General features: G+C 50.9%; 1 protein-coding gene across 3 annotated transcripts in view; it reads right to left on the reverse strand.

The window, feature by feature from the left end:
- The window catches only part of KIRREL3 (kirre like nephrin family adhesion molecule 3), a 369,112-nt gene that overhangs the window by 115,297 nt on the left and 226,048 nt on the right, over positions 1-27,767 (reverse strand). For 2 of the 3 annotated variants that reach the window (XM_039721998.1, XM_039722000.1), the window contains exon 2: positions 16,297-16,374. The exons of the other annotated variant lie outside the window; for it this stretch is intronic. In XM_039721998.1, coding sequence (XP_039577932.1) covers positions 16,297-16,374 — 78 coding nt within the window. The remainder of the gene's footprint in view (positions 1-16,296; positions 16,375-27,767) is intronic. 3 annotated transcript variants of the gene reach the window in all.

Below are 27,767 nucleotides of genomic sequence, written 5' to 3' on the forward strand. Positions count from 1 at the left end.
GACAGACCCCGTGGCTTCTCCCCTTCCCTGCTGGAGAAGGGAGGCTCGGAGGGGACTCGGATTATTTAACACGGATTTTGCTGTTTGTTTTGTCACCAGCTCCTTCCCAATGTTCCCCACTGCAGAGTCAATGGCTGCCTGGTGCAAAACCCCGGCCCAAGAGCAGATTAGCACATTCCAGCCTGCTGTGTTAATTAGCAGGTAATGAGAGATGCTCATCAATAAACTCAGCCGTGTCTGACCCCCCTCCTGGGCGCTGCCTGCAGGACTCAGGAATGACAAGCCCTGCTGGGGTCACTTAGAAGATGATGTGCTCTCACCCCAGAGCAGAGGCAGAGCTCTGGGAGAGTTCACACAACCAGCACAGCAACAAAAGCCTTTCACTCAGGTTCTTGGGGAACAGCTGGGGGAAATGCTTTTCCACCTGCTTTGCTGGTAGAGGAGCTCTTGCTCAGGGTTCAGAGCTAGTAGTGTAAAGCCAGGAGTCAAAATGAAAGGAACTTCATTATCGTTAATCAGGAGCTGGGCTTGGTTATCCTTATAAATCCTTTCCAAGTCAGTGTATTCTAGTATTGCATTATTCTCTAAGTACAGAATTATACTCCCTTGGAGTAAATCAGTGGAAATTTCTCCCCAAGGATTCCCCACTCTTGAGAACTTATCCACAGTGGGGATAAATACCCCTAAGGAAAAATAAACAAACAAATACATAAATAAATAAATAAGGTTCTTTTGCAGCTTAAATCAGAGCAAACTTCAAATGCAGGTCCTTTCTCAGGCTGAAATCCTGAGGAATGGTGAGAAGAAAGTCCCCAAACAGTAACAGTTGCCTGTGCCACGTCTATTTCTGACTTGAGGAAAAGCTCCCTGCCTTCAAGGCGGCAGGAACATAACCTGTTTGAGGCCTTAGAGAGAGACACATAACCATCATCATCATTTTTAAGGAGCAATGTGCACCACAGTGCCTTACAGACACCTATAAATTACCCAGCACCCGCCTGCCAGCTCAGCCTAAGCTCGATATTGCCTGCAGTAATTATTTGGATCAAATGCAGTTTATCTGCTTCATATTTGTGTTTCTGTGCTCTCTGGTAACTTATAAATGTCATTGCAGTGTTTATTTGTTATAATGAAACTTAATGACGTTTGAAACCAATGGCTGTGGTTGCAGGCTGCAGGTTCGAAGTAATCTCTTCATCTTTGAAGCAGGAGGCCCAATGATAACATGAAATTATCCTACAGAAAAGGAAGATGTATGCAGACAGATATTCAGGCCTGTGTATTATTCATTGGAGAGATGACTAGCAATGAGCCACAGTGCCTAAGGCGACGGACTCAAAGCATTGTCACCCAGCAAGGCAAATGTTCCTGTCCAAGGGGAGCCAGTTGTCAAGCCACAAGCCCAAGTGCATCTCAATCTGTTTTATTAAACCTTCGAAGGCATGCTGGGGTGGCTGGGCGCCAGACGCCCGTGTGAGATGGCTGGCAGGGAAGAAATGAGGTGGGGCTGCTGTAAAACAGCAGAGCTGTGTCAGGAGGGGGAGCATCCAGCTTTGGGAGGCATCAGAGGGGTGGGGAGCACAGCAGGAGCTTGCCAGTGCTGGGACCCCACCCCAGCCAGTTTCTGGGTGCTGAAGGTTGTTCTCCCTCCATGCAAGATCCAGAATAAACTTTTCTTGCTTTGCTTCAGGCACTGCTCCTTGTCCTCCCTCCTTCTGAATAATTTCCTCCCTTGGTTTCTATTTCTGCACGTATTTATAGACTCTGGTCGTGTCTCCCCTTGAGCCTCCTCCAGACTATATAAATTTACCTCCTCCAGTCTCTCCTCTTACAGCCTGCTGTCGAATCCCTGGGCCATTCCTGCTGCCACAGCCAGAATTCTCCCTGGCTTTGCTCCGTGCTCCCCCCTGCAGGGCCCGGTGCTGCCGCGGTGCCAGTCCCATCGCAGCCCACGTGGAGATGCACAATTACTGCTGCTGATCACCTCGGGACCCGCTGAAGCAAAATGCCCGTGGCAACAGCCAGGAACATCTTTCCCTCAGCTCCCTCCGTGCTGTCAGGAGTGTGGAAGTACCCAGCACTCAAAGAGCTTTAACCCCTGCAGCACAGCTGAGCTGTGGAACTTCTGGTGTCTGAGCTTTTCCTTCACATGGGCTGGGCTGGTGCTCCCACACCTCCTGCTCAGGCTGCTGCATCCCCCAGGAATATGGAAACAGCCTCACCAGACCCCTCCTCACAAGGGCAGTGAAAGTTCATGGCCTGCAGGAAAGTGGACCCCAGTGAAGCTTGGATTTTTGTCTTCACCTGCTTCTCCTACACAGGGTCAGACAGGTCTGGAAACGCCCTGTGCTGCAGCATCAGCTCCCAGCAGCAAAGCTCCACCCTCTGCTCTGGCCCTGAGCAATGGGACAGTGTGGCCAGAGGGTCAGGGAAGGGGTTCTGCCCTGCTCAGGTGAGACCCCACCTGCAGTGCTGCCTCCAGCTGGGGGGTCTGCATCACTGGAAGGATATGAACCAAGTGGAGTGAGGCCAGAGGAGCTCATGGAGATGCTCTGAGGACTGGAGCCAGGCTGGGAGAGCTGGGGGTGCTCACCTGGAGAGGAGAAGGCTCCAGGGAGAGCTCAGAGCCCCTTGCAGGGCCTGAAGGGGCTCCAGGAGAGCTGGAGAGGGACTGGGGACAAGGGGTGGAGGGACAGGACACAGGGAATGGCTCCCACTGCCAGAGGGCAGGGATGGATGGGATATTGGGAATTAGGAATTGTTCCCTGTGAGGGTGGGCAGGCCCTGGCACAGGGTGTCCAGAGCAGCTGTGGCTGCCCCTGGATCCCTGGCAGTGCCCAGGGCCAGGCTGGATGGGGCTGGGAGCAGCCTGGGACAGTGGAAGGTTTCCCTGTTGATGACAGGGGATTGGAACAAGATGGTCTTTAGGGCCCCTTCCAAGCCAAACCATTCCATAATTCTTTGATTCTGTGATACCCATGAGTCTCTCTTCTTTCCCAGGGCTGTTGTCTGAAGCCATTCCAAATCCCTGAACTGCCCTGAGAGTGCCAATGTTTAGAGTTTCAGTTTCATGTGATTGCAGGGCAAGATGGTTTCCCCAAACCCTCCAAGGACCAGCCCATGTGGCACATCCATCATTGGCATCTCTGTACCTGGCACCAGCTGAGGTCCCTGCCCTGGGCACCTCCAGGGCAGGGAGGTGACCCCTGCCGAGGGCAAACCCTACAAGCACTGGTCAGTGCTTTATTCACTGAGCACCAGGAGTGCAGGAAAGCCTGGGCTCACTCACTCCACCCACCTGAGCGCCTGGATGGCAACCAGAGGCTGTTACTGGCAGACAAGCTACCTGATGACAACTGACAAGAGAAATTCATCTGCATTACTCACAATCCTTACACAGCCAGAGCTAGAGAAGCCCCTGCAAGGATCCCACTACTGAGAGCTCATCCCAGCCCCCAGCCCCCAGCTCTGATTTCCCTATAAGCAAACCTCTTTTCTAGCTGGGAGTGCCTTGGATTAACTAACACATCTGTCCCTGGGTCCTTGCAGCCCCCAGAGCCTGGGCAGGTCTCCCATCCACACTCCCACTGGATCTGACATTGCTTAAATGATCCATTGCTTAAAACCCCAGTGACATCGATAAATGAGGAGGAGAGACCTGTGCAGGGCCACCTGCAATGCCCTTGATGGAAACCCTTGAAAAGGGAGTTAATTCTGGACTCTGCCCGCGCTCGGCTCAGAGGGGATGTGAGCTCTGCCGTCCCCCAAGCAGCTCTGGAAACAAACAAGTTGACAAATGAGGCTGCCTCTTAATGAAGCTGCAGCCAAAGTCAATACTCGGCCCTTCTATCAGGGCACAGATCAAAGATGGTCTCAAGGGCAAACGACCTCGGCAGGGGTGGGACAGCTGTCACTCACAGGAGGGAAGGATGGTTTGAAATGAAAAGGAGCAGCCTCAGAAGCAGAGGGAGACAAGGGCAACTTGCAGAAGCAGAAAGTAAAAGGATTTAGAGGAGGAGACATACAGAAGGTGGGGGAGGCCTTTCTTCCAGGCCTGGAGTTCTCTGTCTTTAGTTAAATCCTGGTATTCTCTCTGTCTCCACCATGACTTCTGCATCCTCACAAACCTGTATTTCAGCTATTTCTCGACAGAAGCTTTCCTTCTCCTCTCACCCAGCTGACAAAAGTCTGAGATGGGGAAGGATTAAGGTTCCCCCATCTATTTACAAGTATCTTGAGGGGTTTAAATCTTCCCCTCCAGGTTAGGTACACTTGGGGTGATCTTCTGGGAGCAGGGATGGGCAAGAAGGAAGGAAAACAGCACAACAGATAAGGAGACCCCACCCACAACAGCAAATCAATATCTCCAATATCTACAGCTGTTTGCAGCTTGGAGGCAGGATATTCTCACCAGGCAGTTGGGCCCTGCAGCTGCTTGAGATCCATCAATGTGCACTGCACCCTCCAAGCCAGCACTTCAGGCTGTCCCCTGTCCCAAAGAGCAGCCTCACTAAGGGAATGGCTGGGACAGGAGCCCTTTGGTGGCTGGTGTCAGCTGGGACTCACCTGGGACAGGCCATGCCTGATCCCAGCCTGGCTTGGACAAGCTCCTGGATGCAATTCCATACCCCAGCTCTGGCTGGCTACGAGCAGGTTTCTGGAGCAGGGATTGTTCCCTCCCTGTTTGGGAGCTGCCACAGCACCTGGCCCAGCATGGATTTAACCCTCAGCTGAATGTGAGCCCACCCAGTCGTTTCCTGTCTCCAGAAAAATCCACAGGCAGCTCAGCTCCCCCTTTGAAAGCTCCAGGATTGAACACTGGTCTGAGCTGATGGCAACAACGACCCAGCACACTTATCTCCAGGTCAACCTAAATATTTCATTTAGCTTCTAAAGGAGTCAATGCCTTTCTCTCTTTCTTCCTTTATTTTAAATCTCAGAATGCTACTGACTCTCATGAATATTGATGAGGATCATTAGTCACTGAACATTTCACTTCCCTTCTCTTTTCCCATCTATATAAAAGCTTCATCTTTGTTAAAGGAGAAAAAAAATCCATCTCAAGTTATATCTCTGGATATGCTTTAAGATTAGCTCCATTAATACATTTATAGAGGAGTAAATACCCATGGGAGCAAATAAAGGGTGTAAAAGGGCATGGAGATACTGACTCTGAGACTGGTGCTGCACTGGAGGGAACTGGGAAGGTTTGTGCCTGATATTCTTTGCCCTCTGAAGTTCATTGTGGCAGCCTTGGATGCTAAATAATCCTTGCATTGGCTGCCTGGCCTGGGGGATTCCCCTCACACATGATCCCTACCTATCCTGCAGCTTTTTGACCATTCCCACTCCTTCCACCTTCATCAGCCTCAACCTGAAGGCTTCAGTCACACTGAGTGAACACAGGTGGGAGGCTTTGGCCAGATACAGCAAATAATTTGGGGCAAACAAGAAAAGCAGGACTTGGAGCATTCAGCTGGATACTTCACAACCAGCTTTCCCTATTTCCTTACGAAAAAAAAAGAGAATTTTTAGAAGGGTTTAAAACCAAGTCAGCTCAAACACAGCTGTGTGCATTGCTGGGTGCTTGGCAGTGCCTTTCAGTCAAATCCAGCACAGTCCCACTTCACTGAGGAATGGAAGCAGGATCATTTTGCTGGCCTGAAACACACAATTTCATCCCATTTTGTCATTACAGCACTGAAATAGAGCTGCCTCACAGTGCTCCTGTAAGAGAGGAGCTTCATGATGCAGGTTGGGACTGCAGGGATGGTGTTATGTGGCACACAGGGAAACCCTGGGGAAGGAGCTTCAAAATGAGTTATTTAAGCCTTTTCCAAGCACAGAAAAACCACTGGCTCCCCAGTGCCCAGAACACCAGAGGGTTTCGTCTTCACACCAGTCTTAGCTCCCACCCACAGCCTGTTGAGCTGGAAGTGCTCCAGCACTCCAGTTTCTGCTCACAATTGCACAGCAGATTTCCTCGTGCTGGTTCAAGAGCCATTTCAGTGGCAGGCCTGGCTGTTTGTCGATCCTGAGTGTGTCTCAGGGTGGGACTTACAAGACTGCAGTTGTTTTAATTGATATTCTAAGTGACAGGAGCTTGGTGCTGCTTCATTGCTCCAGTCTGGGCATCAGCAAACCATCTCTGCCTGCAGAAAGCACGTGGCTGTCTCCAGGAGAGGGAGGTCAGGGATCCAGAGCAGGCAGGAACAATCCTGGTGTCTCCTTGCAGCCGTGTCTGTGCCCCACAAGTGCCCCCTAAAGTAGCAGAAATGATGCTCTCCCTTTCTCCAGCCTTGTGTAGAGATGTGCTGTCACAATCTTTCCCCCTTTCTGACCAAATCTGAATTGTTTTCTTGAAAGCAATGGCTTCCAGATACCTTGAGAGCTGGAGACTTCCACACAGCCAGGCTATCGTGTCCATGTCAGGGGGATTTACAGCATCATCAGCCCCTGACTCAGTGGCAGAGCCAGATCTGCTCTGCTCTGGTGGTCACCAAATCCTTTAGTGGTGGCCTGACAGGGCTGGGTTATTTGTTGGACTCAGAGATCTTCGAGGTCTTTTCCAATCTGAACAGTTCCATGACTGTGTGTCAGCTGTGTGACTGGGGTCACTGATCACACTGCTGTCAGGGTCCCCATGAGGAACACGAGGGAGGAAAGCTAAATGACAGACCCCAGGCTGCAGCAGCAGCAGCTCAGAGAGGGGAAAGCTACCAGCAGATACAGCTCCAAGAGAAACTCAGCCTGGAGCAGCGTGGAGGTGGGAAAGCCAGAGCTGCCATCTCCAGACAAAAGCCTTGGACCTCCTGTCATTCATGTCCCCCCATCTCCTGATTAAAAATAAACTGGCCCAAAGCCCACAGCACCAAATGATGTCCAGGCAGCTGTGGCAAGGTGAGGTCCACAACCTTATCTCTGTGAGGTCCACAACCTTATCTCTGCCATCCTCCAGGTGTAGTTCACAAGCTTTTACCAACAACTTGCCAGAGTCCTCAGGTGCACATCCCATTTCAGTGCCAGAGAGGAACTAAAGGGGCATGGCAAGGGCAATGGAATTCAAGTGGCTGAAATAATCTATATCCCACCATAGTTATTGATCCATGTATACAAATAATGGAAACCCAGAATGGTTTGTTTGGGAGGGACCTTAAAGACCATCCTGTTCCACCCCCTGTCATGGGGCAGGGACACTTTCCACTATCCTGGGTGCTCCAAGTCCTGTCCAACCTGGCCTGGAGCACTACCAGGGATGGGGCAGCCACAGCATCTGTGGGCACCCTATGCCAGGGCCTCAGCACCCTCACAAGGAAGAATTTCCTCCCAGTATCCCACCTAACCCTGTCCTCTTTCAGCTTTAGGCCATTTCCTCTTGTCCCACCACTACATGCTCTTGTGAAGAGTCCCTCTCCAGCCTAAGACTCCTGAAATGTTTTTAGTGGGCCCCCCAAAGGAAGTCCGTGCAAGGGAATAGTGCACAGATTCCACAGGATCCAGGTTTTCCTGTACACACCTGCAGGCTGAACAGCGAGAGAAGCAGCTCCTGAAATGTCTGATGCTGGTACTCAGGGAGTGAGGAAGGATCGTATTCATTTATTTAAGACCATGCAGCAATAGCTTTCCACAGGGGACTGCTGCTCAAATCAATAGATAAAATGATACCCTTCGACCATTAACTGCTACAACAACACTGTTACCGTAAAGCTCCCGAGCTTTGATCAGATTTATGAGCAGTGGAGTTGTTCAGCCGCTCCACAGCTGCTGTAGACGACTGGAACATCACGGATGGAGCTCTGCTCCCCCTCTCCAAAGGAGCAGAGAGCAGCAGGAAATTGGGGAGAACAGCAGGTAACACGGGATCCTTCCCTCAGCAGCATCCTCAGGAATGTGCGTGCTGCACCTGCCAGACTCAGCTCGTGGCCACAGAGGTCCTGCCTTACCCAGTTTTCCAGCTGACCCAACCCAGGCACAGTTTCCCCCTGACACCAGGCACAGGCAGCTCCTACACTGGTTTTCCTCAGGTTTCACTTACATCCCCGCCTTGTTCAGCTCCCAGACACACAAAGCATCACGGAAATATCAATGAGACCTCTGAGATAACAACGCATCCTTAACAACTCCTTGAGAACGGCTCTATCCACTCTCCTCTCCCTTCCCAACGCTTTGTCAGATAAAGAACAAAAGGCTCAGTGCAGCTCACCCGGAGCTGCCGGCCCTAATCAATTGCTGAGTGACAGCGCTGGGTGAGGGGAGCACCCCCGTCACAGAGCTGCGAGCCCCGGGGCGGGCGGCACCTGCACTGCGAGTGGCAGCAGCCTTAGCAATGCAAGGTTCCCACCGCATCCCGCGGGGAGCTGGAGATCAGCTGATAACGGAGCCTCCAGCCCTGGAGATCAGCTGATAACGGAGCCACCACCGCCTTTGCACCAGGGTTCCTGCAGCTTGCAGCAAAGCTTGGCAGAAATCCCATTTCCAGGGTGCAGACCGAGCAAAGCCCAGAGGGCAAAGCTGTGGGAAGATGCTGGGGTGCTGTTGGAGCTGGTTCTGGGCTGTTGAGCTCTGCTGTGTGCACAGGAGGCTGAGCAGAGCCAACACTGTTTGAACTAAACCAAGTGACATGTCACAGGTCTGCTCCCAAAGGACAGACCCTTTCCACTGTCAGGCCAGAGAACCAAGAGCAGTTTGACCTTCTACAGCAGCACTGAGGTTGTTGGCATCTGCTAGAGGAGAAAGGTCACGTTTTACAGGGATAAGAGGACTAGGTCCTATTTATCCTTGAGGCTCAGGAAGATTCATTCTCAGCCTGTGCTGCTGCAGATGTAAAAGTCACTTGCAAGATCCAGATTAAGTGTTCCCATAAATCCAAGTAATTCCGAGGCAGCAACTGCCTTGCTGGGCTGTTAATGGGTGGCACAAATATGCCACTGTGCCTCAGTGCCACACTCTAATCAGAGGTTTTCCTGGCAGGAAGGGTTCACTGAACCCAGTTTGAACTATGGTAGGGAGCAGAAGAGGCGGTCAAGCAGAGAGACATTTGGAGCAGAGGCACAGCCAGCTTCTCTGAATAAGCCATTTTTTTTCCCAAAAGAGCAGAGACTCCAACCCAGAGCACAGCTGGTTTCTCTCCAGACAGTAACACAGGGCCTGACAGAGAAAGGAACTGCAAACCAGACCATTGTAGAAAGGATGCTCAGGCTCCAGGAGGAAAAACTATTGTGAGTCCCTCTTTTCTCCACTGGAGAAATAGAAGGGTATGGTGGGATGGATGACGAGGGGTGGGACATCAGAGGGATGTGAAGCTGCTGGAGTGAGTCCAGAGAGACCATGGAGATGGTCCAGGGCTGGAGCCCCTCTGCTCTGGAGCCAGGCTGGCAGAGCTGGGGGTGCTCACCTGGAGAGGAGAAGGCTCCAGGGAGAGCTCAGAGCCCCTCCAGGGCCTGAAGGGGCTCCAGGAGAGCTGGAGAGGGACTGGGGACAAGGCATGGAGGGACAGGACAATGAGCAATGGTTTCCCACTGCCAGAGGGAAGATGGGATACATGGGATATTGCCATGGTTACATAGGATATTGGGAAGGAATTGTTCCCCGGGAGGGTGGGCAGGCCCTGGCACAGGGTGCCCAGAGCAGCTGTGGCTGCCCCTGGATCCCTGGCAGTGCCTAAGGCCAGGCTGGATGGGGCTGGGAGCAGCCTGGGACAGTGGAAGTTGTCCCTGCCATGGGAGGGGTGGAATGAGATGAGCAGTAAGGTCTCTTACAGGATAAACCATTCCATGATTCTGTAATTCTGTGACTGAACTGGGCACACATCTGCCTGCAGCCCTACAAGCAGCAATGTATCCACGCTCTGTGCCCACCACATTATCTAGGATTTCAATATTTGTGACATCCTTTAAAACTTTAACCCAGTTTGGTGTTTAGATCCATCTCCTTTCCTCTTTGTCCTCCTTGGTGTTGTGTTTCCCCACCTCAGCACTGCTGCCCAGCTCCCCAGGGACCCCAGCTCTGCCCAGCAGCAGCGCTGCTGCAGAAGGAGCTGCAGCCCTCGCTCCCGCAGGAGCTGCAGATTGCCTCAGAGAAGCTATTAAGAAGCAGTCAAATAGAGCAACCTTTCATTGACAAGGCACTCGGCCCTTTAAACGATTCCAAATAGTGTTTTCTTTTTATTGCTTTCTGCAGTTTAACAGCCTTGATTTCAAGTTACTTTGGCTTATGATAAACTCTGGATCTATAACGCCTCTATTCTCTCCCTCTTTGGTCTCTCTTGCCCGCTTCTTCTTTATGTTTTTATTAAAAAAAGATCCAGGAAAACAGATAGCAGATTAAAAGGGAAACAAATTGAAATGGGTCAAATGTATCTTGCTTAGATGACAGCCACCCCATTAGATACTTTTAAACAGGACAAATAATCCGTTTGGAAGCATAAGTGGGCTTTTACATTTATTCTAAATTACAAACCAAATGATTGCAGCCTCAAATGGAAGCACTGGCTAATTGCACTAATATCTCACTAATTCCAGCACCAAGGAATGGGGGAAAAAACGAACAATTTTCACCATTTTACCAATTATTCAATTTAGGCCAAGGTACATTATGCAAACCCTGGATTGAGCTTCCTCTCCATTTTGTGATCTATGACAAGGACTGGAATTCCAGTTATTAATAATGGAGGAGCTATAATTATTCTAAGGATGGGTATGAGATAATTACAAGCCATAAACCCAGCTTTCATATGCACACACAGTTCTCTCCCCATGTCTGGCAGCACCAAAACCTTGCTGCAGACTGGAGACACCCTGAAGCTCAGGACAAACCCCCCACGCAGAGCTCCTCGCAGGTCACCATGTGAAGCCAGAGCTGGGAACACGAGCAGGAACACGAGCAGCTGCCCAGCTCTGCAGGCAGGCAGGGGCTGGTCAGAATCAACCTTCCAGAGGCTGGAATTGATCCTGAAGGTTCCTTCCAACCCAAACACTGTATGACTCCATGGTTCTATGATCCCTAGAAGCTGCAGTCTGTGAGGGATGCATGGACGCAGGAATCACCCCAAAGAGAGCAGCCTGGTGGCTCTCTTGCCTTCAGGCCACCACTGTCCCTGTCTCTCTGTCCACAACTCACCCCTGTCCCATATCTGAGCTAGGAGGATGAATCACAACTTTGCAGGACCTTCCCTTGCCCCCGATAACTTGCTGTTGGAGCAAGGCCAGAGGAGGCCGTGAACTTGACAAGAGGACAGGAGCACCTTTCTGGAGAAGATTGGGTGGTGTGGAGACCTTACAGCACCTTCCAGTATCTGAAGGAGCCACAGGGAAGCTGGAGAGAGACTTTGTCAGAAACTGTAGTGACAGGACAAGGGGGAATGGGTACAAATGGAAAATTAGACAAGATATCAGGAGAAAATTCTTCACTGTGAGGGTGGGCAGATACTGGCATAGGTTGTCCAGGGAGGCTGTGGATGCCCCTACAGCACCTTCTAGTATCTGAAGGAGCCACAGGGAAGCTGGAGAGGGACTGTAGTGACAGGACAAGGAGGAATGGGTACAAATGGAAATTTAGACAAGATATCAGGGGAAAATTTTTCACTGCAAGGGTGGAGAGATATTGGCACAGTTGTCCAGGGAGGCTGTGGATGCCCTATCCCCAGAAGTGTCCAGGGCCAGGTGGGACAAGTCCTTCAGCACCCAAGTCTAACGGGAAGTCTCCCTGAACATGGCAGGGGGGAAGTTGGGAGCAGATGATTTTAAAGGTCCCTTCCAACCCTTAACATTTTGGGATTCTATGAACAAAATAACAGAGCTTTCAATTAGTCTCTTCCATTAGTGCCTTCAGATAAGATCCCGGACCTTCAGAACAGAAGAGTCAAGGTGAGATTGCAAAACTTTCAAAGCCTTACTCTTTACTCTCCCAAAACTGAATATTTGTCTTATGCTGCTCAACACCCACACATGGCTTTTAAAGAAAAGTCATACATCCAGGATCTGGGCAGCCCTTCCCTGAGCTGATTTCTGCAGCCCTGACCCAGCAGAGGTGACCTGCCAAGCTCTCCCTCTCACACAGAAGGCAGAGCACTCGTTGCTGTGTGGAGCTGCAGCTCTGCAGCACAGGCTGCTGGTTCTGCTGTGCTTTGTGTGGCGAATGGAGACACCTTGACTGCATAACCCAGCCCTGATGCAAAGAGAGAGTGGCTGCTGCCGGAGATAACTGCGGCACAACCTCCTCCTGGCACAGCAGGCAGTGTTTGCATCCCTCTGAACAGGAGGGTTTGTCCTTCCCTCAGCACAGATCATTAACTACTCACTGCTCCAGGAGAAGATGCTGCACCAAATCCTTCTGTCCCTTTCCCTGCTCTGAGCTGGGCATGGGGATGGAGCTCACCCCTCATACTCCAAGAACTGTGTCCATCCCATGGAGATGCCACCTGCCCTCCACATGTGAGGACACGAGAGCCAGTGAAGTGTCTGGAAGGGGAGGTCAGAGGAGCTGCCCTGCCCTGCTGCCCTGTGTGGGGGGACATTGCTGTAGGCACCTTCCAGCAGCTGGTGGCTGGTGGGAGCAGGTGGTGGAGGTGAAGGCTGACACCTCTCAGTGCTTAATCGTTCCCGTTAGTAGCTTTATGAATGGCAGCCAAAAAGTGCCATAATTGCTGCAGTGACGCTTGCTAATGACTCGAGTTAGATCTGGCAAGTAGTCAAAGGCAGGAGACAAGAAGTGAAACTGCAGGAGCAGCATCTGAATTCTTGCCTTGGACCACTGCAGAGGAGAGCGGAGCAAGCCTGGCTTGGGACCTGCAGGTATGGACAGGGAAGGACCAAGCATGATGGGTGAGCAGAGAGATATTCCAGCACACCCCTTGCCTGCCCCTGGGGAGAGAATTGCATGAGAAAGGAGAAGTGGGAATAGAGGAACAAGCCCAGAGTAGCTCAAAATCCTTTTTCTTGGGGGACGAAGGTGACCCACCTCCTAGAAAACATCTTTCTACTCCAAAATCACCTTGAATCAGGGTGGCACAAGCTCTGGGAGAAGCAGGGTAACTCAGCTCACAGCATCACCTCCAGCCCCAGCAGCACCTCCCTTGCACTGCAGGTGCCTTGGGACATGCAGGCCACCCGCCGTGGCTCCCACTGCCTCATGGCCATGGGAAATCTGTTCCCAAGGAGCAATCCAGCCCCTCCTGAGCTAACAGCACGCTCCTCCTGATTATGTATCTGTTTCTGAATGTTAACAAACAGTTGGCAGCAGCTGATTGAGTGGGTTATTAGCAGAATGAAGACAGATGGTGGAGGATTAACTCCAAAGCGTCTTTATTGCGCGGCCGTCATTGCAGACAGCTCTCCCTCTCCCTCTGTCTGCAACTGTCACCAGCTCCATTTCACCCCACAGCCCCCAGTGCTCACCAGAGCGCGGGCCCAGCACGAGACGAGCCCATCATCAATCACATGAGCACAGAGCAGCCACGCTGGAGCTGTGCCTTGCTGCTCCCCAGCCAAATTCCACCCCCAAATCCAGACTTTTCCTGCTGAGGGCTTTACAAAGTGAGAAGTGGTCGCACCTGATACACACAGCAGTGCAAGGACAATGCCCAAACTGCATTTTTTGTGCCTGTCACGTGGTGCCTGACAGCTGGGAGAGGCTCCAACACCGCACCTGGGCCTGTCTGATCACTACACAGGGACTGAGATGAGGAGCTGATGGAGCTGATGGAGCTGATGTGGGCAGAGGCACATCCATGGACACTGATCTTGGCTCCTCATCCTGGGGCCCAGCTCAGCTGGAAGAACCACATCTGCAGCCAGCTGTGCTAATGGACATCATCCCTTGCCAGCTGGTCAACAACCAGCACAATGCCACCAAAGGCCCTTGCTGGGCACCTCTAACCCAGATCTATTTCACCCTGCTGGGAGAGGTTACCAAACAGATCTGTGTGCATCCAGACTGGATCTTCTCTGTGGGGACAGCCAAAACCACCGTGTTCACAGAATCACTGAATATCCTGAGCTGGAGGGACCCACCAGGATCATCCAGTTGCACTCCTGGCCCTGCACAGACACCTCAACAATCCCACCCTGTACATCCCTGGCAACACAAAGGCTCCTGGAGCTCTGGCAGCCTTGGGGCTGTGCCCATTCCTGGGAGCCTGGGCAGCACCCAGCACCCTCTGGGGGCAGAACCTCTTCCTGAAATCCGACCTAAGGATTTATTTCTCACCAGAAAATGATTCTTCCACACTGTCTAGGCTTCCAACCCCTCTTGTGCTTATCTCCCTCCGAGCCATTGTAGATGTCTCCAGTAAATGACAGGGAGGTTCTAAAGGTCCCTGCAATTCCTGTTTCCTCTGGGATGGAGACCCTACATCTCATATTATCCCACTGCCCCACTGCCTTCCTGTGCTTTCAGTTCTCTCAGCTCCCTTGTAATTATTAATAGGGCTGCTCTTCAGCCTCTTTTTAAAGGGAGAAAAAGCTCTCACTTGGCACAAATATAAAAGGGGAGCTGCTCTCTCTCCTCACCCTGGCAAGGGAACTGGCCCAAAGAGTCTGGCTCAGGCACCTTGGGCAGGAAATTCCTGTAGATGACCAGGCACCTGACCCCACCCCAGCTCACACACCATACAGTGTGGATCTGTACTGCAATCCACCAAAACCCTGGGAAGCTGGATGTCTGAAATTGTCATCTGTAACTGCTTCTAATGAAAACACAAGTCCTAGGTGGTCTTTGTAGCCATGGAAATCCCCCTGACTTTTGTTTTTGGCAGATTGTACCTTTAAACATAATGGCCCTGCAGCCTGCAGGGGCCAGAAACTGGCTGCATGTCAGGCAGGAACACTTTGTTCCCTTTCCCTCACAAAAGCTTTACTTTTGGCCTTTCATGTTTCTTTGTTCTCTCCACACAAAGCCATGCTCAGCCTGAAAAGGGGGCTCACTTCGTAGGCTGACGCAGGCTCTGAATCCATCAGGGGACCAGAGCAATCCCAAAGGACTGGCAGGATGCCCAGGGTCCTGCCAGCTCTGCAACACCCTGTGAGCATCCCCAGGGTCTGGGCACAGCCACAGACAGCCTGCCCAAGAGGTTGGAGGGACAGGAAGGTACTGAGAGGGAGGCTGCACCTTCTCACAGCATTTGTGCCCCATGGGGCAGCCCCTTCCCATTAAAAACATCCTCTAATCAATGTTTAAAGAGTGTGTGGTAATTAACAAGCATGAGGTGAAGCCTCGTGAAGTACTTTCCCCATGTTATCAGCTCAGTATCAGAGCTCCTGGGAATGTGAAGGAACCTTTGATCTTCTAACTGATATTTGAACCATAAACTTGCCTCCATTAGAGTTTTACTTCATGGAAACAAACTCACCTTTCACTCTCATGGAAAAAGGCTTCCTGCAGGAGCAGACACCCCCATGGCTAACTGCTGGCAAAACTCCATCCCATGCAGGGAAAAAGAATTATGCAATAGTTTGGGTTAGAAGGGACCTTTCAGGGTCACCCAACCTTCCTCTAGACCACGTTACTCAGAGCCCCATCCAGCCTGACCTTGGATGTTTCCAGAAAAGGAAGAGCAGCAGGGCAAGAGATCACACCCTTTGTCCGAATTATTTTCAATCAGAATCCCTAAAAAGGGTTAAATCCATGCTCGGGTCAAGTTTCTAATTCCCAGAATGACTTACAGAAGCCAAACTCTGTGAGACATCCTGGAGACCCTCCCATCTCACTGGGCTCTGGACTTCCTTCTCTCATCCAACATTAATCAGAGGAGGCTGCACCAGGGCTGGCTCCAGGAAAAGAAGCTACCAGAAGCAAGGATGGCAGTTCTTCTGAGCATAAATAGTTTTTGTTTAGTTATTATGCTTCATAATTATTTATGATATTTCTATGGATTAATCAATGCTCATAAAGTACTTGGGGAATGACTGGAATATAAAATAGGGAGATTTTAGCAGAAGTTTGAAGAGCAATGTAAAAGTGACTCTGCGAGGTTCAGAGGAACTGGAAACTGGGATTCTGGAAGTGGCATGGTGACCACTGCCACCCTAGTAGAACAAGAAGAGTAGATGCAGCAATTGCTGCAAGAGCCTCCTGTGTGATAAATCCTTTCAGTAGGAAAAGACAGTGGGTTTTGGATGTATGGAACTACAAAGTTCCTGCTCTTCTCTTGCAGCTTCACACAGGGGTCTCCCCACATGCCCTCTAAGATGTTCCAGAGATCAAAGGGGAAGCAGGATTTCAGCACACCCTCAGAGGTGAAGCCCCTCACAATGAGATTGCTAAAGAGGAAGAAGAAGAGAAGGTGAGGAAACTGCTCACCTTCAGTCATCCTGCGGTACTTCTCCTTGTACATGAACCCCAGTACTAGGCAGCATCCTCTTCCTGGGAGCCCCAGTTCTGCAAGAGAAGAGAGCGTGGGGTTAGACTGGGCTGGGGACAGGAGCAGGCACCTGGGGCTGCTGCAGGGAGCAAATCCTGCTGGAGACACCCTTCAGGAAAAGTGCCAGGAAGGTGGGCACCTAACTGAAGTCTTTGATCAGCCTCACAGAGCTGAGCTTGGCTGGGCCCCAAGACTGTGTCTAAAGACAGGAGGGACAGCATCCTCTCCCTTGCCTGTCCTTAAGCTCTCCTCTATTCCAAGTGAGGGAATGAGCTGCATCTTCTTCCACAGCAGCTTGTTGCAACAACAGGACTCTTTCATCTCTTTCTCCCTTAGTGGACAGCAAAGTGAAACGGGAAATGGGCCTCAGTAGGGAAGATAATTCTGGCCTAAGGAATCTTGCTCTTTAGAAGCAAGCAAGTGACCCTATGAGCAGGAGAGTGCCAGAGTCTGAGGAGGCACAGGCCTTTGATGCCTTGATTTGTTAATGGGGCTTTTTGACTGTTGGTAACAAACAGAGAGATCTGAGCGTGGGTTTTTCCAGAAGTAGGCCGCGAGCACAGGCGCTCTCCCCATGCGCATCGCAGAGAGGCAGAGAGCTCTCGTTCTTCAAACAAATTCTCCTGTGTCACAGTGCAGAAAATTAAGGTACCATGTCCCCAACGCTGCCTGCGGACCTGCAGAGCTCCTCGGGGGCTTCTGTGCTCTGCAGAGCCCCGCTGATCAAAGCCCCTTTGATGTTTACTTAATGTGGCTGTGGACTCTGCGGAGCCCCCTCTGCCGAGGAAGTTGTGCCGCTCGCAGGAGGGGAAGGCGGCGGAACGCGAGGCTGGAGAGCGCAGCGGTGGCTGGAGAGCCGAGCAGGACCTGCCTGGCAAGCTTGGCTTTCGGTGCCACGAGGCAAACTTCGGGTTGAATTGCAGATCTGGATTGTGTCCAGAGGAAGAGGGAAGTGTGATATGATGAGGGAAGTGTGATGTGATGAGGGAAGATCCCCAGATCCACGTGGGTATAGACCCAGACACAGAGAATCCCTCCCTAGCAGTGCTCGCTGTCATGGCATCCCAGCAGAGTGGTTACATCCTTTTCTTGTGCACAGTATGCAGCAGAATTTGAGCCTAAACCTAGGAAAAAACCAGACTTCTTTTGTTGCCACACACAAGCCCAGTTAAAGCACTTTCTCTGGCATTATACCGGGCTCTGCCTTGCAGGAGGCCCCTGGTCTAAGGCTCCCACCAAGGAGGAATCAGCATCTAACCAAAACAAATCACACATGCCAGTCCACTGAGGCTGATGCTCAGACAAAGGCAAGTCTCTTGAAATAATCAGAGTAAGCTGAAATTTAATTGCTCCCCTAAATCTGCCTTGTCCTGGAGGGAATGCCCTGGAGAGGACCAGGCATCTCCAGAATGTGACTCCACCTTTCATGTTGTCATTGGGGGTGCTTGTAACTCCTTCATTGGCCATAAATGTGGTGACTAACTCAGGTGAAGGTGTTTAAAGATCAGGGCAGATGACTCAACCACCAGAACTCTCAGAGGTTTCTTGAATTAACAGGAAGGAGTAATGAGCAGCCATTGTCCAGGTCTGATGGTGCAAACCAGTTCTCTTGCTCTCCAGGATAGAGATAACATGCTCCACCATGGTCTGCACGAAGTGAACAGCCACAAACACACTCAGAAAGGTGCTGGCCTGCAGGGAGAGTTGGGTGCTTCTGACTGCAGGGACAACCAGCTCAGGCTGCCTCCCTCAGGCCTGGCTGATAATGAGGATCGATAAGACTTTGCTGACCTTGGGGGAGGTTCCATGCAGGATCCTGTGAGGACACACACTCCGTGTGCCTGGCAGAGCCCTGAGCCTGCCCAGAGCCCCCAGGGCCAACTGTGCAGAGCCAGCAAAGCAGGTGAGAGCCTTTATGTCTTTATTGATAGGAAAACAAAACCACATCGATTGCTATTGAGCCTCCAACGAGCACCAAGGTATCAAAGTAATTAAAACAACACAATTAGATTAGTGTCAGACAAGGCAGCAGGGCCCACAGTGCAGCTGAGCAAGCCAGCTCTGCTTGCTCAGATGTGCACACAGGGCCCGTGAAGGGATGCTGGCTGGGTTTTCCTGGACACAGAGCTGGGGTGAGGGGGCCTGCCACCCCTGCACACACCATGAGCACAAACATCACCAAGATCGTGGACTCATTTGGGTGAGAATGGATGTTAAGGACCCTGCCATAGCAGGGACACCTTCCACTGTCCCAGGCTGCTCCAAGCCCTGACCAACCTGACCTTGGACATCCTCAGGGACCCAGGGGCAGCCACAGCTGCTCTGGGCACCCTGTGCCAGGGCCTGCCCACCCTCACAGGGAACAATTCCTAATTCCCAATATCCCATCCATCCCTGCCCTCTGGCAGTGGGAGCCATTCCCTGTGTCCTGTCCCTCCATCCCTTGTCCCCAGTCCCTCTCCAGCTCTCCTGGAGCCCCTTCAGGCCCTGGAGGGGCTCTGAGCTCTCCCTGGAGCCTTCTCCTCTCCAGGTGAGCACCCCCAGCTCTGCCAGCCTGGCTCCTGAGCAGAGGGGCTCCAGCCCTGGAGCATCTCCGTGGCCTCTCTGGACTCATCCCCGCAGCTCCAGCTCCTTCTGATGATGGTGGCCCCAGAGCACCCCGAGCCAGGGCAGTGCTGGGGGCAGCAGGAACTGGGACAATCCCACCACTCCGGTGTCCAGCTCTCACCTTCCCCTTGCAGTGAGCAGAAAGCTCCCAAAAAGGGAGTTGTGGGCAGAGGCTCCAGCCCCAGGCAATGGCTGTGCTGCCCAACAGGCCCAGCCGAGCCCTCAGAGAGGGCGGGAGGCGCAGGCTGAGCTGGATCCCCATGAAATGTGGGTTCTTGCCTCTCTGGAGCCTGGCTCAGCAGGCTGCTGTGGGTGCCTGTCTCCTGTTTGCCTCCCCAAGGGGTGCTATAATTAACACTTATAAACCACTTTGATATCCCATGATGAAAGGAGCTGTACAAAAGCACTGCATTATAATAATTCATACCATAAATTTGTGAGAACATGCAAAAATCTTTATAGCTAAAGGCACCTTTAAATACTTGAGAGAGCCTTTAAAAGGTAAAATACTTCAAGATGACTCTGCTGCCTAAGGATGTCTCACCATTTTGGCTTTTAGTGGCTACCTAAAGCTAAAATAGTTAAGCAGATACGCAGCATTTTAAATGTCTTGGCTTTAGGGGGGCTGCTGAGACACACCAAAACCAGAATGTTTTAACCCTTGTGTGTCCCCATCTCCCTCCAAATCAATCCCGTCCATTTCCTTGTGCTGATCATTGAATTTCTCAGCATGGCAAAAGTAGTTACAGCTGAAGTTGATCATCCCACACCCTGTGATGAAGTGGGAGCTAAGGTATCCTGGTTGGAAAACACGCAGCAGAACCATGGTTTCCACTCTCTCAGAAGTACCTGCATTAATTCACCCCCAAACTGGCAGAAGAGCCACTCACTGGGTAAAGCAGGAGCAACTTCAAACCACAAATTGCCAGTGACAACAAAGCAAAAGCCAATTAAAAGAGACAGACCTTGGAGTCTTTGAGAAAGGGATCAAGGGATCCTCAGCCTGGGAAATAGAGGGAAAAGATACCTAGGAAGAAAGATCTCTCAGTGCTGGCCCAAACTACAGATTACTTCTGCTTTTTCCTCAGTTCTTTCATTGTATGGGATTTTTTTTCTCAATTTTAGGGCAATTCCTTCCCTCACCACTCAGGAAGGGAAGGAAATATCAGATCACCGGTGCACTAAAGGCTAAAGCTGAAAAGCTGTAATAAGGGTTTATTAACATAATCATAATATGTACTATTGTGTAGCTGTATCCCACCAGGAATGATAATAAACATTTAATAGCCCAGTAATACCTGTTTAATAATTTTTTGGCTCACCCTGTCTAATTGCAAGTTTATTAAAGAACGATAAACTTTATAATCGTTGTAAAGGCATAATTGCAATTCCATTGCTTATTTAATATTGAGCTAATGATATTACAACTAAGTTATATTTTCCCATACATATTAAATATCAATTAGCTGGTTTAAACTATTGATTTGTATTTAATTAACTATGCTATTATATACCAATTAAACTCTTATAAGAGAAGCAGAAACAGCTGGTCTCTAAAATTAAATTTTTAAAACTTTGTATTAACATAAATATCACGTTTTGATTTTGTCATGTTTTCCTTCTACAGTGATGGCAATTTGCTACCTGTAAATATTTTTTCTGATTGCATGTTGTATCCATGAGTTGAACTCTGCTTTCTGGGATGGGGTATGGGCAACGTCCACGGTAGATATTGTACTGTCAGTGACAACAAAATGTGGAAACTGGGCAAGGCAGAGGGCTGGAAAAGCCTCATCTCACCTGGAGATCCCAGAAGCAAAGAATGTGGCTGGGTGCTCTTCAAAGAGCATGAAAATCTCCAAGGAGAGAAGCTCGACACATTCCTAAGTTGGCCAGCAAGGAGAAGATCCTACATGACCAAATCTAAGAGATTCTGATGGAGACTCCTCATCCTCCTGCTTAGGAGTTTCCTGACCTGGTGGATACAGTTGCCTGCTGTACATGGGTGCCTTGGTAAAGAAGCAGTATGGACAGAAAAGCCAGATCTCCCAAGGTTTTCCATGCTCTTGGCTTCACTGTGTCAAGGGATGCTGCATCCCAAAAGTTTGAAGTAATAGGTGAAGGAACATTTTCTTTGTTTTCCATCATTTTGATTTCCAGGCTCAGAACCATCCCAAACATCCCTGTAACCTCTTCAGAGGACCCTGCCCTGGGCAGCCATGGAGCACCTTTCCCTCCAGGTTCTCCTGCCATCAGTGCTGGGTTCAAGCTTCCTCCCTCGATGTCGTTTGCATCCATGAGCATTCCTGAGCAATCCAAACTCCTGCTGCCATTTGGCAGAGAACAAACAGATCCTTTGGCACAGAATTCCTATATTACACTGTTAAATCTGCAGAGCAATCCAAGATCTTCAGAGATGAAAAAAGCCATACAAATGCACATTATTATTAAATCTGTGCCTGGTTAATTTATAAAAACGTATTAAAAAACCTAAGAGGTTTCCCAGATGAGAAAATGGGCACATTACTGTTTGAAATATGAATGAAGCAGAGATCAGTGTTAAATGCCGGAGTCATATTGTATTTTATTCTACAGTGCTCTGCAAAAAAGTTGCATTTATAAACCCATTTATTGTATTATGTACTCGCAAACCACCTTGTCATCCATTTATTGCACAAATAAAATCTTAAAAGCAGAGGATTAGTCGAGTGTGTCCCTGTGGGACCACAATCTGACTTTAAAGAATCCATCAATGAAAGAAAACAGATGGAGCAGAGATGTTTGCCAGCTCATTGCTCCGAGATGGAAAACACAACTGGCTATTCTCCCACAGCCCACAGACCTGGAAAGAGAGAAGGACATCCACAGGGCTTGTGGAAAACTGTCCTCATTCAGGAGCCAGGTCTGGTTGAAGAATTTATCATTCCAGTCTCCTCTCCTGTTGCTGTACAGGGTGAAGGCCTTAGAGAGGACAGCTCAGCTTTGTATGGTGAGAGAAAACTCCACAAAATTTCAGCCCTGTGTAGAAGCTCTCTTAAGCCCTAAATTTGCCTTAAACACCACCATAGAGGCACCTACCTGCATTTGGGAACAGCAACAGCACAAACCAGTGCCAGGGCTGTTGTCCCTACTGGTAATTTGAAGGGTGAAGGTCTGGAGGATCCTTAAAACTTCTCTCAAACACTTTTTTTTGGGCTAAAAATCATAATGGAAAAAGACAGGAAAGCTTGGATGTGCTGATTTTTGCTATGTCTCTTTCAACCCAGTAGAAAACCAGAGTCTTCATAACCCATGAGGGCGTTTTTTGGGACAAACAATTTTGGACAGGTACATGCCTTGAATATTGGAGTACACTGGAATTCAGCTTTCCAGGTGCCTTGAAAGGCATCAGCACTGGAAGCTTCAAGAGGAAGAGCAGAGAAACTCACAGGAGGCAGCTTTTCCCAGGAACAAGCTCTGCCCTGGTACCAGACAATTAAAAGTTGCTTCTTAGCAGGAAACACAACTGGCAGAAGGGGAAAGAAAGAAGAGGGATTTGTGCTGCTGAGCAAAGAGAATGATATCCCTGTGTTCCCTGGCTAATGAAGGGAAAAGAGGCACCTCCAAGTTGTAACTCAGCACTGGAGTGTTTTGAAGAGGCTTTTTTCTCTAGTGGCAACACAGAGCCTTTGGTCCCTAAAGTTCAGAACTGAATCTGTCTGTATTCCCCACTCTCCTCCCCAGCCCTTCATGGCTGATGCACTTTTTCTGAACCTCTCACAAACATGTCCAATTTGGGGAGCATCTGACAAGTGAAGAAAAATCTTCACAAACCTCAAATCCAGTCATTCTTTGGATTATTTTTTTCCCTTTTCCCGAAGTTAAGAAATCTGATCGAGCTGCAGTAGGAAAAAAAAAAATCACCCCAGAGTAAGGTGGCTGCTGGTACTTGAACCTTCCCACACAAACAGCTTTCACAGCTTTGTGTGCACAGGCATGTGTTTACTCTGGTCAAATTGGCCAAAATGCTGTGTTAAGGCCTTGGGGCAGCAACTTCCACAGCTTAACTACACCTCATGTGCAGGAAAAAAGTATTTTTGCTGTATTTCCTACTATAAAAGTTATAACTTCCACACAGGGTTTTATTTGAAAGAAAACCAAATAAAAGGTTATGTAGAAACAATCTATTTTTTTTCACTACTGAATATCAAACCCACTCATGTTTGCTCTGCTGAGAGCTGGGTCAGGTATCCCACACAGTCAGAGAATTCCACATCATGGCAGAAAACACACCCAGGCATTGGAAAAGGCTGGTGGGGCTGCCCATGACCCCAAATTCAATTAGTAGTGCCATGGGAGACAGCTGCTCCCTCCATACCCCACTTCTGAAGGCTCCACTCTTGTGGGGTCGGTGTTTCCTTTCACAGTCTCACAGGATGCAGGTGTAGCTCCAGCATTTTCCCCCAGTTCAGTCAAGTTTTGGAATATTTCTCAAGAGCTGCTCTCTCAGGCACCTCAGTGCCTCTGGTGCTCCTGGCCTTGCTGCAGCCATGGAGCTCAGATCCTCCCTGTGAAGCCCCTGAGTTGTTGAACCAACTCTCCTTCTCATGGCTCTGACCTGCACTCCAAGGGCTTCCCAGGGAATGAATCTACTTCACTACAGCCCATTGTACCTGCTGCTCCAGCCAAGTCTTCAAATGTTCTGTTCCAGTGCAATGAGCTGCTGGAAGGGCTGGAACAAACCTTCCAGGGAAATTAAAGCAATAGGCAAGCACCTGCCTGTGCATTCCCCAATCTCTCCTAGTGCTTCCCCAGGTCAGCCCCTGAAACCAGCACACACCACCATCTGTGCTGTCCCACCAGGAGAAGATCTGAACTGCCAGGATTTGCTGATTCTGGGGAGGTGGCAGGACAACCAGGGACATGGCAGGACAGCCAGGGCCATGGCAGGACAGCCAGGGACGGGGCAGGACAGCCAGGGACAGGGCAGGACAACCAGGGACATGGCAGGACAACCGGGGCCATGGCAGGAGCACCAGGGACACAGCAGGACAGCCAGGGACAGGGCAGGACAGCCAGGGACATGGCAGGAGCACAAGGGACATGGCAGGAGCACCAGGGACAGGGCAGGGCAGCCAGGGACACAGCAGGAGCACCAGGGACAGGGCAGGACAACCAGGGACATGGCAGGACAGCCAGAGACAGGGCAGGACCACCAGGAACATGGCAGGACCACCAGAGACAGGGCAGGACCACTAGGGACAGGGCAGGGCAGCCAGGGACACAGCAGGACAGCCAGGGACATGGCAGGATAACCAGGTGTTGGGTGGAGCACCAGGGACACAGCAGGACAGCCAGGGACAGGGCAGGACAGCCAGGGACATGGCAGGAGCACAAGGGACATGGCAGGAGCACCAGGGACAGGGCAGGGCAGCCAGGGACACAGCAGGAGCACCAGGGACAGGGCAGGACAACCAGGGACATGGCAGGACAACCGGGGCCATGGCAGGAGCACCAGGGACACAGCAGGACAGCCAGGGACAGGGCAGGACAGCCAGGGACAGGGCAGGGCAGCCAGGGACACAGCAGGAGCACCAGGGACAGGGCAGGGCAGCCAGGGACACAGCAGGACAGCCAGGGTCAGGGCTGGATAACCAGGTGTTGGGCACATCTGTCCTGGCCTCCCTGCAGTGGCTGCGTTCACCAGCCCACACAGATCCATGTGCTCCATGCAGCTCCTCCATGGCCAGGGCAGGAGAGGGGGACAGGCAGTGTCCCTCACCCTCTCTGACTGCTCCACCTCCTCCAGTGGTTCCTCTGCTTGAGCTGAGGGCTGGGATGGCCCTGGGCTGTCACTTCCCCTCATGCTCTGTTGGCAGCTCAGCCCTGGACTTGCAGGGACTTGGGGACCTGCCTGGCATGGGCTGCAGTGGCACATATCTTCCTCCACCTACCTTCTTCCACCCCACCAAACCCAGGAGCTGCACATTCAACTCCAGACAGCAGAAAAGTGACCCCACCTCCCTGTACAAAACCCATCCCAGCTTTCTGCAGCACCCCTTCTATTGAAAAAAAGCTCTCCAGGGAAATAAAATGCCTTAATGGGGACATGGCCCAGAGACTGGAAAAGCCCCAGAGTCTGCAGCACTGTGTGAAGAGGTCTGTGTGAATCAGGGGGGCTGCAAGGGAAGGGGTGTTTGGGAGATGGATCCAGCTGGTCTAAAGCTGTGTTGAGCCTTCCTGCTCCATCTCCAGTGACTGGATCAGGATGTGCTCCTGCAAACTGGGAGGGCTTTCAACAGCAGGGATTGTGAGACTCTGAGACGGTCTAAAACCAGCTCAGAACAAAACTGACAGGGAGAAAGACACAAAATCCACATTTTTGATTCCTTAAGAGTGCAGTGTTTTCTCTGAAGGCCAGATTTCACTGGGGCTTCTCATTTCACTGAAAGCCCCTGCACTGTTCCTTGCTCCTGCTGAAGGACCCCTCTGTGTCCCACCCCAATCCAAACAACATCAGCCACAGCCACAGCACATTATCCAGGAGCCTGGTGGGAACATCTCATGGTGGAATAAATAACATTTCTTGTCACTCAGCCACATTTACATGCAGATCTAGAGCTCCACACAACAGCAGTGTCCCTGCCTCACTCCCCATCCAGAATACCTGGGAAAAACAAACAAACAAACAAACAAACAAACAAAAAACAAACAAACCCCCTAAGGTGAATATCCAACACAATAAAACAAGCTCAACTGGGAGGAGAACATGGCAATGGAAACACTTTGCAATAAACCCTGGAAGTCCCCACGCTGCTCTGACAGATTGTGGATAAGCTGGAGGGAAAAATAATAAAAATAAACCCACAGAACCGTAAAGGTCACATCTATAGCCGTGCTCTGGATCAACAATGGCTCCTCACACCTCCCACCTTGGACGTGTTTCTGCCTAAGCCATCCTTCTTACAGGTCTGGAAGATGGACAGCAGCACCGGGAAGCACAAACCACTTCTGCCCTTGGAGGTGTGCTGGGATCACAGCTTTCCTCTGCCTGACCTCAGCCACTACCTCAAGCCCATGTGCCCCAGATCCTCCTGCCCCTGATCCAGAGAATCCCATTGCCCAGCTGCTCCAGAGGCTGCACCCCGAGCAGTGCCCAGCTGGTCCAAGGAGGAGCTGCGGCCCTTCCCTCCCCTCTGGAGGCAGGGAAAGCACTGCAGCACCGTCCTGCTCTCCGTGCACACACACACAGCCCAAGCAGGGATCCCTGCTGTCCTCCTATTACTGGGAAATCACACTCCAGCCTCACAAGCTCCATTACTCCTGTGTATCGTATAATTAAATTCTATTTGCTGGTTACCTCACAGCACGGCTGCAATTCTTCTGCATCTGAGGCGTTTTAAAAATATTTCTGATCTTCAGCTTCTATTTAATTTTTCCTCTCCTTGGCAACTCTCAGCCATCTCTTTTAGCTGCCTTCCTGCCTGTGGGGTGGGAAGGGGCAGGAGACCCGCTGTGACCAGTCCATGCTGTGCTGTCTCCTCTCCAAGATGAAAGAGATCAGTGACGTGAATGTGTTATCTTAGGGCGGACCCACGGCACAGGTTAATCCCCATTTCCTCCTCAGATATCCAAACTTGAATTACTTCCCAGGAATTTGAATGGGAGCTGAGGTTCCTAAACAGCTTGGGGAACCTTGTGGTGGCATCGCCAAACCATCACAGATGAGTAAACTGGCCAAGGAAGAAGCAACTCCAGGTTAATCCCACTTGGAGGTGCATTTGCTGCAGTCCCTGCTCCTCCCCTTATGTTCAAACTTTCTGGAAGAGCTGTGGTGCTAAATGGAAGGGGCAGCGTGAGAAAAGGTCCCAACCCTCCACCAAGGAACAAAGCACCAATTACAGGGAGAGGGAGAAGATTTAAGGGATTATCTCATCACCACACTCCCGTCCCTTTCTGCTTTGATTGAGGTATTGAAGTTCAAACGCGCTGGCAGGGAAGGCTTTGGCCACGCTCAGCAGGAGGAGAAAGGAAAGTGCGTGGGCAAATCTCAGGCTGTGGGAGGCTGATTGCTGCCCTGTCCAGACCATGCTCCTTCCAGTCCCAGTGGGAGCAGATTCAGTCCCACCAATAGGAACAAATGCATCCCCCAGGCCATGCAGGCACCCACAGCAGTGCCCTCAGGCTGGGGTGCTTCAGCTCACCTTGCCCTGGCACCACTCACCCTGCCCAGCTCCAGGGGACACCAGAGACACTGAGCATCCACAACAGCTTCAGGCTGCAGCATTCAGCCTAAATCCTTACTCCTGTGATATTCGTGTCTCGTGACCATCCCTCTCCCCTTTTGGAGCATTTTCAGTTTCTTAATTGACCTGAAAACTCACAATTTCTGCAATTGTTCCCATTATCTGGATCTCCATGCTGCAAACACTTTGCTAGGCATGCTCAGCTGAAAACATTGTGGTTCACACCATGCTAAACCCTCCTTCCACCTGTAAAGGTGCAATTAGCACAGGTAAGGGGTCAGGAAGGTAAACCAGGGAAGATGGGTATGAGGGAGGGACCAAGCAGGCACGAAGCAGGGATCTCCCCCACCCAGCAATGGGACCTCTCCCACCCAGCAATGGGATCTCCCCCACCCAGCAGCAGGGATCTTCCCCATCCAGCAGTGGGATCTACCTCACCAGTGGCAGGAATTTCCCTCACCCAGCAGCAGAGATCTCTCCCACCCAGTAGCAGGGATCTCCCCCACCCAGCAATGGGATCTCTCCCACCCAGCAATGGGATCTCTCCCACCCAGCAATGGGATCTCTCCCACCCAGCA

This window comes from Passer montanus, unplaced genomic scaffold, assembly GCF_014805655.1.
Source record: "Passer montanus isolate IOZ18808 unplaced genomic scaffold, ASM1480565v1 scaffold47, whole genome shotgun sequence".
NCBI classification, from domain to species: domain Eukaryota; kingdom Metazoa; phylum Chordata; class Aves; order Passeriformes; family Passeridae; genus Passer; species Passer montanus.